The following is a 10,923-nucleotide window of genomic DNA, read 5'->3' as shown; positions in this document are numbered from 1 at the left end:
GACCATTATGAAAAACTGAACTTTTATTTCTCTGAAATGCTTATACAAAAACACATTTAAAATTTAAGGCATATATTGCACAGACTATCCAAAGTTTCTATGTAGAACGGGGTAGGCTCCCTTGATCCTAGGTTTAAGGCACAGTAGCCAGTTATACTGCCCATGGTGAAATTAACTTGAAAACATGTTTTAGAATGCATTTGGTCATACAGAAGCTACAGTTTGAGATAGAATCATGCCAAAACAAAATGTACAAGAAAACAAACAAGCAGAATTTACATGCATTTTTCACATTGTCTGCTATGACCAAAGTGTCACTCAATCTTAAACCTGATATTTAAAATCTGCCTAAACCCATATCCAGTATCCAGCCTTTTTCCAGTATCACCACACCATGTGTCACAGTGGCATGATTTAGCATTAATAATCAAAATAAAAACATTATAATATTTATATGACCCATGCCTGGTCATGACCTGTGTAAATTGAGGTATAAATGCACATTGCTCTAGTGCAGAGATTCCCAAGCTGTGGGTTCAGGGCCCACTGGTGGGCCATGAGGATATTGCAAGTGGGCCCCCAAATACAATAACATTTGAACGATAGAATATAAGTAAAAACAAAATGTCATGGTAAAAAAAAAAAAAAAAAAACGTTTTCATCGCGATACCAATAAATAGGAACTTATAGTATGCTACATTAGTTCCATTTATCCAAGCCAGAACACAATCAACTGATCATTAAAATTAACAAAAGCAGCCACTTGGCTGCTGTGTTAAGTGGCCAGATGGATGGCCGGCAAACGCTTTTTCTTCTTCGATTTTCAGGTGGGCCCTGATCCTGAAAGGTTGGGAACTGCTGCTCTAGCAAGTACCTGTAACATAACATCCACGTGCATGCACAACTCAGATGAGGTTGAGTTGAGGGTTTCCTAGCTGACAAACCCAAGACGAGAAGAACACGATATTGGCGGTGTGTCAGTGCTTGTCAGTATGCTAGTCTAATAAAAATAGCAACACAGAATTACACCTCCAGTCTTGTCCTACTCGACATCCAGTAGAAATAGAACCCCTGTAACAGACCATAGTACAATGGCACATGTAAACAAACCATTATGAGAGGTTCTCTAGTCTGGACCCATGTCAACATATTTCTAAAAAGGCGATTCACCTCACAATGTTGCTACTATATATATATTCACCAAGGAACGCAACTTCAACTTTTTACCTTGCAACTTTGAAATACATCCTAGTCAGCATTCGGCCATATAATGTGGTAAGCGATAAGACAGTTTCATGGAAACTACAACCTTTATGTATGACTAGAAATTCTACTGAATCCATTTTACTACGCAGATAGAAAGCATGGCTGATTTTGCTCCACAGTAAATGAACGGCTCGAATAGCACATCCAAATGCATAATACATTTGATTGGCCATGATGCTAGATGCATTGAGCACCAACTGGCCCCTATGTTATTAAGACAGTCTGGTTTGAAACACAATGACCAAATTGTAAGGCCCCAATAACTAGGACATCGAGGACACAAAGCTTAAAATGTTTTGTGTAATGCTTCATCCACTGATGAAAGGATACAAGCGGCACATGCCATCTCAAGTATACTGTACCATTGCACCCCCATAGGAACGATAAGAGCCTGGCGGTGTCAATTCAGCTGCAGCGCCACCACTGAAATTGATTTCTGCCACAGAACCAATGTGACCTTGTCCACTTCATCTTACACTGACATGTGCAACCCCCACACTCCAGAGTGTGCACCAATACACACACACGGTCTGCACTGAAAACTAAAACTAAACTCTTTTCTCATATGTACACATTGAAAATACTGGCTTGCTTGCAATGTTAAGATTATATATATTGCAAACAAAACTAATACATTGGAAGCGTACCCGACAGCATGTTAATTTAGGTGGGTGGGGTAGTGGAAGTTGTAGGTTGAAACGATAGACAGAATGCATGCATGCCACTGAAGGCCAGTAACTGTAAGACAGGAAGATTGAGAGGAGATATGGGGACAGGCGCATGAGTAGTATTTCCTTCTGCCTGCCACACAGACTGGGGGGGGGGCACTAAAAAATGAAGGCCAATTTAAACAAAAACAAGATGTCTAAAGTGCACAACTACATTGGAGCATGCAGCTGGTATAAAATTCATGTTCAGCTTATTTAGCCAAGATGGGGGGATGATTGACAGACGCCTAGTCAGTGACATCATCTACTGTCTTTTGTCTTTTCTTTTTTTACATTCAATAAAGTCTGGTACCGCTACTGATGAGGCTGGATCTGCTGGTGCTGGACATTTGAAATCAATTAAAAACGTGCTACAATTCAGGGATATACCTCCTCACCTCTCACTAAAAAAGTTTAAATAGTGGTGAGGGTCTTAAAAAAATTATCCTGCCTTCTGGAATGTTGAGTTTTAACAAATTGTGTTGAAATGTCGTGACCAGAAACTGCTTCTATCAAGGTTATTATTATTTAAAAAAAAAGTTGTTTCAGTCCCCCCCCCCCACCCCTTCCAAAAAAAAGTCTTTAAAACACTTTTACGTCCCGTCCCGACTTATGACCCGTTTGCAAATGTGACACTGTGAACCTTCCTGAGGCAGACTTCCATGTCAGAAGGACTATTGATGAGGATGCACTGTTCCCTATACTATATACAAAGTAGGCCAGTCTTTGGGTAGTGTTCGGGCCTCTTATCATTTCCATATGATCACAGCAAAAAGCCGTTAGTTTCTAGTTGACCGTTTCGCTCACTACACACAGGCTGCGTTGGTGCCCCCAGACAGCTGCATTGGGAGATTTGACCACAAGATGGGAGCTACTGGGCTGTCTGGCCTCACCAACCATGCTCCATACACTGGGGACAGGATTTTTTGGGGCGGTGCCGCCTGAAGGGATGGGATGGAGTTGTGAAGTCAGGCCCAGAAACGGAGTGATGGTTGTATCGGAGGGAGATAAATTGGGGAGAGGAGCGGACGAGGCTGAGGTGTTAACCAGGGCTGTGGTTGTAGCATGTAGTGGCCTTTGAACTGACAGTGGGTTTAACATGGGGGATTTGTGGAACGGGGTCGGCAAGTAAACTGGAATTCTTCTAGGGACTTGGAAAGCGGCAATATGTGGGGGAGGGCCAGCTGGACGGGGGGCTAGGGTCAGAGAAGAGGTCTGGCTCAGATTGGTGGATGTCCACTGGGTCCCTGGAACAGGGGCTGAGCTGGAAGTTGAAACTGGAACGAAGACTGGCGTGGCAGGCGAAGACGACAACAAAGGGCACATAGAGAAAGCTGGGGCTGTTGCGACGGCTGACTTTGTAGGTTGATTTTGTCCTGTGAAAGCAGCAGACACTGGCATTGAGGTTGGCACAAGGTCTGGCACCCGTTGGAGTGGATTCAGATTGGGAAGTTTAACACTTGTCTTCTCCACCGCGTTCCACAGGACTTTAGCCATGGGAAACAGAGGTCTCTGAGATGATATGGCTGGAACTGAAAGCGACGATACTGAAGACATTGTGACCGGGGCCTTTACGTGGTCAGGTGCTGGGGTGGAGGATGGCACCACCATGGCCTTCTCCATCAGACTCTGCACTCTGGAAGGATCCATCACCTGCTGGCTGTCGTCCGGAGGCGGTGTGGGACCCATGTCACTGGCCTGCGGCTCCAGCAACACCTCCTCCTTTACTACAACGTCTGTGGATTTGTTCTGGTTCTCCTGAAGCCTCTTCAAGTTCTCCTGTTCCGCTGCCCTCTGCAGGGCTGCATCCATCAGCAGCCTCAGGTCACTGAAATCCTGAGTGGGGAACAGCTCTGGTGGCGTGGGTGGAGGCGTGTTGAAAATCCCAATGTTGGGGCTGGCCGCACCCCCCGCACTGCTGATGACCGTTGTGTTAACCCATTGTTCCTCTGCTTCCCTCAGGAGACCCTGTGCGTTGGGGCAAAAACATTCAATTAATCTATCAGCAGAAAATGTACTGAACTACATTTTTGTAATCGAATAATCAGTTTAGTGATGCAGCATGTACTGAATAATGTGCTACAGTATACATTGTTTGTCTTTGTTGTATTGCATATCGTAAATTAGGTTATGTTTGGGCTGCCAGGTAAACAATTTCAAGATGTTTTTACATCATCATTTTTACATGTTTTTGCAGTATTTTGTCCCAAAGGGGATTCTGTAAACAGCGTACATGCTCCGAGCTGCGGTACGCTCTGGATGTTGTTTTTGAGTGGTGCAAACCACTCCAATAACCAGCTTTGTCTGTATGTTTGTGTACGTGTCCGTGCAATGTTTGTGTACCTGTGTACGTGTCCGTGCACAGGTGAGCATGGTTACTATGGTCACTGACATTACGTCAGACCACAGCTGATCAGGCTATATAAGACCTTGCACCACTCAGTTCACACGGGTGTGATTTTTATTTTTACCACTGGTTGTTGGGTATAATATAATCAGATTACGGCAGAATCAGAATTCTCCTTTAATGAACCTTGTGTGGAACCCCATGCACATGTTCCTCACTTGTGCACGCATGAGAAGAGTTTATAAAAGGGATTTTATAAAGTAGTGATTTAAAAAGTAAACTTTTCTGCAAATTCTGGATATAAAAAGAGAAACATTTGTTGCCTGCCTACCTGCGTGTCAAGCTTCATCAGGGCCTGGACTGAGCCTTCCCTGCCTGGGTAGCCTGCTCCTGTCAGAATGGCGGTGGCTGTATTTCCTAGGAGACTGAGGTCCAGTGTAGGAGTGGAGCGGATGACAGAAGGGCGTGGCTGAGATGAAGGGCTTTCCGGGGAGCTGGCCCTCCCTCCCCCAGGGGAGGGCCGTCCTTCCACCTTGCCACCGGCCTTGCGAGAGATGGTGAACTTGGTGGGGTCTTTCCCGTCTTTGCGGAGTAGGTCGGGGAGGAGGCGCCGGCGTGCATTGATGAACCAGTTACAGATCTATGTTGAAAAAAAAACACTGGTGTTAGAACCATAGACATATAAACGTAGACGCCCTTTCCGGCTCTGGAGCGTATGTGCTCAAGGGAGGGCAAAACTTTCCCGAGATTCCTTGCGAAGCCCCGTGGAAGCATAAGCGTGCGTCACAGAGTGCATGTTCGGGTCTGTAAGTCCCAGAAAAGATGCGCTGTGATTGGCCAGTAATCACTTGGCAGTGTGACGTAACGTGCCTTCCACACTTCCAGCGTACTTCCTCTCCTAGTGTAAATTCTTCCGCCTCCTTCAACACACATCGCTCCAACGAACTGCAGCGGCCAATGAGGCATCTATTTTTTGGTGCAAACCACTCCAACAACTAGCTTTGTCTGTATGTTTGTGTACGTGTCCGTGCACAGGTGAGCATGGTGGTGCAAACCACTCCAACAACCAGCTTTGTCTGTATGTTTGTGTACCTGTGTACGTGTCCGTGCACAGGTGAGCATGGTTGCTATGGTTAGTGTGTGACGTCACTGACATAGCTGATCAGACTATATAAGACCTTGCACCACTCAGTTCACACGGGTGTGATTTTTTAATACCTATGTTAGAACCACTACAAATTATAAAGTCTGAATATACCTGTAGATGTATTATAATATAACACATGCTTGGAAGAGAAGACGCATTTAGCATTTCTAAACTAAATTTATATTTCTTTTTAATTTCTACAATAGTTTTTCTCCCAATATGACAGGTCAGAACACTTTACCTCTAAAGCCTTACATACTTTGTCAACGACTGTCAGAGCCTGTGATTTGAAGTAACTTCCACCCACACATTCACAATATAGGCCCTCTAGTGGTACAACCTCCCACACAGCGAGAGATTAAAGGAGGCAGAGAGAGAGAGAGAGAGATGAGGGCCTTCAGACAGCTGGCATTAATTAAGTTCTGAACTGAAATATGCTGAGCCACATAGAAGCCAGCCAAAGGCATTCCATTCAACTGACTACAGAATAGTATAGACTGCTGCTGCACTGCTGCCTCACTCTGATCGGTGGGGCTTTAATGTAGGCCTAACTTGTATACAAAACTTTGTGTGTATGGAAGTACATGGAACAACAAGTACAAGGAAAGAGGAAATGTCTACTGATGATGAAGTGAAAAGGGAAGGCTGAGTAAGTGTCACACTCACTCAGAAAAAACAAGAGTACAGTTGGAGGCCATCGATATTGTCCTTTTCTTTTTGCCGAGGTTTGCGTGATCTGCGCAAAAGGACAGTTAACCCATTTTGGCCGGGAACCCCTTTTGGTGTTTTAAACATTGTTATAATTTAGCTATTGAAAAATAGCAGATCTACAAGCTCATAGTTATGTGAGAGCAACTTTCCCTTTCAGTTATTGTTTTCTTCTTCACAGTAAAGTTTAACAGCATTTTATTTAGTTTTACACATGGTAGTGTATCAAAGTACAATACAAATCATATCAGAGGATAATAATGAATTTAATCTAGTACACCTAATAAACATGATGTTTAGCAGGGGAAGGAATGTCCTCTCCTCCAAGCATTCACACTTCCATTCATAGTCAAATGAAAAGCTCACACCAATCAATGCAAATCAAGGACTGATCAACAACCTGGAGAAGTGCCTTTCAATCGAAGTGAAAAGGGAAGGCTGAGTAAGTGTCACACTCACTCAGAAAAAACAAGAGTACAGTTGGAGGCCATCGATATTGTCCTTTTCTTTTTGCCGAGGTTTGCGTGATCTGCGCAAAAGGACAGTTAACCCATTTTGGGCGGGAACCCCTTTTGGTGTTTTAAACATTGTTATAATTTAGCTATTGAAAAATAGCAGATCTACAAGCTCATAGCGCGCCACCGAGTGGCGCGCTACGAGCTTGTAGGTCTGCTATTTTTGAAAAATCGTGAAAATATTTATTTCAGAAAACTGGAGGATTTAGAAGGATTTTTTAAAATTTTGAGGTCAGGCCTAAATGGGTCAAATGATAAGGGACAATATCGGTGGCACCCAACTGTACATCTTTACAGTACATGCCATTAGAATGCTGTTGTTTTGCTTTCACTAGCTGAACAGGATGAGAAGACCTGGCTAGTGTTATGACAAAAGCTTAGCTAGCACAAGAATGTGTATTGTGTAGCCACACTAGTGCAGCACCACTTATTTGACCAAATTGTCTCTGCAACAAAATGCAGAGGAACCATGTATACAGATTCTACACACATTTTATTCAATACATCCTGACTCTCCACATCCACCCACTAAGCACTACCCTTTAGTATCCTAATTTTAAACATACTAGCTTATAGCAGAGGATAATTAGATACTGGAACAGAATTGCCCATCATCAAATTACATTCAGAGAAAAAATAATAAATGTAATTCCAAAGAGGAAAAGGGTGCTCTCCATCTACTATTTAGAATAGATGGATGCTCCCCCTGTTGTTTGACATGATGGGATCATGCTGCTTACTACTTGGACCTTACAATTTGTGAAGTTGTCCTGGACAAGAGTGTATGCCAATTATAAATTGTAACATCTCTCACCTGCAGCACAGAGAGGTTGGTCTGTCCTGACAGGCTGAGTTTCTCCTGCTCTGAGGGGTAAGCATTGAAGCGGTGCTCATATAGCCAGCTTCGCAAAACCTGCACCGCCTCCTTAGGAAGGTTACCACGGCGACGGCGCTTTCCCGAGAGCCCCCCTCCTGACAGGTCGAGGGCTGAGCCGTCATCACTGTCTGACATGGCCGAGGAGAGCTCCTGTTCCCGGAGATGCTCTTCTTCCAGGGCTAAAGAAAGGGGAGAGAGTGTCAGTCACTGTCTATTCATAATATTCCACTAATTACAATTTTGTAATTTGTTATAACCACCGAACATTAACATTTGGAAATTCAACTGGATAGATGGACGATCCATAACAGTAGAGCTTTTTGTCCAGTGGTGACAATAGTCAAGCAATTGGTGACTAATCAAGGAAATAAGGTAATTTAGGAGTTATATTTAGTCACATTTTTCTCCAAAGCGAGTTAGGCACTAGGCAGACTGGCTAAAGTAAACCAAACAATAGGTTGGTTAGTGGCTGGGACTTTATTGAGGTACTCGGATATCTCTGGTTGGCCACTGGAGGGAATCTCTCCTCAAAATGGAGCATGCCTTGTCCTAGGGGTGGGCTATAGAATGCAGTAAATGTCTTTCTCCAGGCCTGGCTGAAACCTGACCCCTGGGGCAGCGCCTGTCTTCACAAAGGAGATTGTGTGCATATCAACATCACAGTGGCCAGTAGCCAAGGAATCTATTGACCATGCATAGGGGGCTGTTTTCACCTCATGTCAGTGCACAAGAAGTCATGGGAGGAGTTTACAATATTTTGAATTCTTCTCAGTTAGATTTATATTAGACTAAAATTAGACAATGTTTAGATTATGGAAGAGGTAATACAAATCAAATATTTTAAAATCCAGCTGATCCACAGACCATGCTGTATTTATCTGTACTGGCCTCAACAATAGCTACATGTCTTTATAGGATAATAATCCCAAAGCCACGTATTTAAATACCAGTTCCTGTGCCCTAAAATAATCAAAGTATGTCTTCGCTTCAAATTATGATGTCACAATGTAAACATTCATTGGGATTTAACAGGAAAGGGTGAAGCAGGGGGTGTAGTCTCCATACCCAACATCTACACTACAAAGGTCCATTTCGGCATAAAAGTATTCTGTATGCAACTATGCATCAGGGCTCCCATTCATCAACAACATGCCACATTAATGGCACCTCTCAGATTATTCTCAAATGTCTAGAGTGTTGCCTCTCTAGCTTTGCGAGGTAATAAAATAACCACCACTTTATCTTAAATACACCACGTTCGTAGCCTACCACAACCAGTGCATTTTAGTAATAAAGTTAAGTTTAGTGAAAAGAAAAGAATATCCCACCTAGAACGCAGTATATCTTAATAGCATGCAATTTAGTTTTGTTTGAACAAAACACCTCAACTTGTTATCATAAAATGTAAATAAGCCAGTCTTAAGTCTTAACATAACATCTGTCGAAATGTCAGCGCGTAAACTGTGAGGCCTGTGACCGTGTGGAGTGTTTTATTACATCTTTCCAGATAGTATTAAAGCAGCAGCCTTCAGTAACGTTACATTCCGCTGCCTGAGGAGGACATGACGTGCTACAACCAAACCAACACGGGGGGATTTTGCTGTGAAGTGAGTTTGAATGTGATTGTTTGGAATGCGAGTCCTCCAGACATCATCCAACCTCAACTTCAAAACAGAGTCGTGCGTTGTTCTGGAACGATGTCCGTTACAGTTTACACTGTTCAACATCAGCACGAAGGATCAACCGTCACCACAAATTAATTAGCCATCTCTCCGAGCCGTGTTTGTGATTGAAGCGCACAAAGAAAGAACCGTGGATCGCACACACAGACACACGCACACCCTCTCTCCCTCATGCACGCCAGAGCCAGATGGACACCATGCTTGTAGCTGCTTAGCTGTCTTCTCGTTTGTGTCCCTCCAAATTCAAACACAAACGATGGTGCGAGCAACACAAAGACACACTCCATACATACACACTCACGGCCACGCACGTACATAGATAGTACGCGCGCACACAGAAAATTGACCGCACATTTAAATGAAGAAAAACGGTTGGGGTTGGGGGGGGCGCCAGGGCTCACCTCGTTTGAACGGTTTCATTCTTTTGTTGGTGGCTTTGCTTGAAAACACGCAGCTGTGTGGAAGTTCCTCCTGTCCTGGTGGTACAATCACTGCGTGGCCGTGCGTGCCGACCGTGGGCCAAACGTTCACACACACAACGGGATATTTTCTTCCAGTCGGGACGCTCAAGGTGTTGCGCGTTTGCAACGGATAAAAAAAAAGAGGAAAAAGAAACTTCAGTTGATGGACTCAGTCAGTCAGTGACATTGATGTGTTTCTTTCAGGGAACAGCGTGTTTCCATCCTCTCTCTCTCTCTCCCGTCCTTTCTTTCGCCCCCCCTCTCTCTCTCTTTCTCTCTCTCCCTCTCTCTCTGCAACAAATGTTTAGTGATTATTGTCGCTTCTTCTTCTTGTCGCTTGTTGTTCTTTTACCTGCAGCTGCAGCGCCAGCCAGCAGCCTCGTCTTGACAGTCTGCGCTGTGGCGGCCCCGCCTCCCAGGCGCCGTCCCCATCCAATCAGCGCTCTCCGTTTCCACCAGACAGGCCTGTGTCATCCCGTTGACTGACAGCCGAATGTCGGAGTTGTGTTCCGTCGCGCGACGGTGTCGCGCGTCGAAGATAGCCGATGTACAAGCTCAGAAACACGCCGTAAACAGACGCCCTGTGAGCTTGTAGCTCGGCTATCCTCACCACGCGACGCCGCCATGCGACAAAATATAAACCCGGGACTGAAACGTCTCATTCAAAATTCAGTATCGCTAGTACAGTGATTGAAGATCAAATATTTTTCCACAATTCCCCGACATTATTAGGACACATCGTCCACAGCCCCAAGATTGTGTGTGTGTGTGTGTGTGTGGCGACATTGTAAGGTGATGTAGTGGATTGTAATGTTTGTAGACACATTAAAGGCTATTCTGTCTGGGCTACATCGCATGGAAGCGTTTACGTAACGTATAGTCAAACCATGTTGTTATATAAAGGTCGAAAAAAGCCATGGAGATGGATTCTGCGCCGCATCGAGCCAGACAATGCCTTGTTGACACTTACTAGTTACTAGTACCCAGGTTTGGACGAGGGCACGAGGCATTGTTGTTTGTTTTTAGCCTATATTAACTTTAAAGGAATTTGCAGCGCTGACAGACAGCTCGTCCGTCTGAGGCTCTGAGCGCTATGCACCACATGATGATCATTTTGGAGTCTGTGTATTTGTGAATGGTATTCAATGAAATTCAATGATAAGTTAAAGGAGCCTATCCATCAGACCATCATTGTTCCAGCCTGATACATTGT

At 44.3% G+C, this 10,923-nt stretch overlaps 1 protein-coding gene across 1 annotated transcript; it reads right to left on the bottom strand.

The window, feature by feature from the left end:
- Nucleotides 1-3: 3 nt before the first annotated feature.
- On the bottom strand, nt 4-10,081 carry tgif2 (TGFB-induced factor homeobox 2). Its single transcript, XM_079509953.1, has 4 exons — nt 9,651-10,081; nt 7,505-7,746; nt 4,652-4,960; nt 4-3,941 (listed from the first exon to the last, which is right to left on the bottom strand). The coding sequence occupies exons 1-4, from the start codon at nt 9,667-9,669 to the stop codon at nt 2,760-2,762; spliced, it is 1,752 nt and encodes a 583-aa protein (XP_079366079.1). The 5' UTR covers nt 9,670-10,081; the 3' UTR covers nt 4-2,759.
- Nucleotides 10,082-10,923: the final 842 nt, after the last annotated feature.

This window comes from Electrona antarctica (assembly GCF_951216825.1).
Source record: "Electrona antarctica genome assembly, chromosome: 9".
NCBI lineage: Eukaryota > Metazoa > Chordata > Actinopteri > Myctophiformes > Myctophidae > Electrona > Electrona antarctica.
Note: the sequence above shows the minus strand (reverse complement) of the source record. Positions and strands in the feature narration are given on the sequence as shown.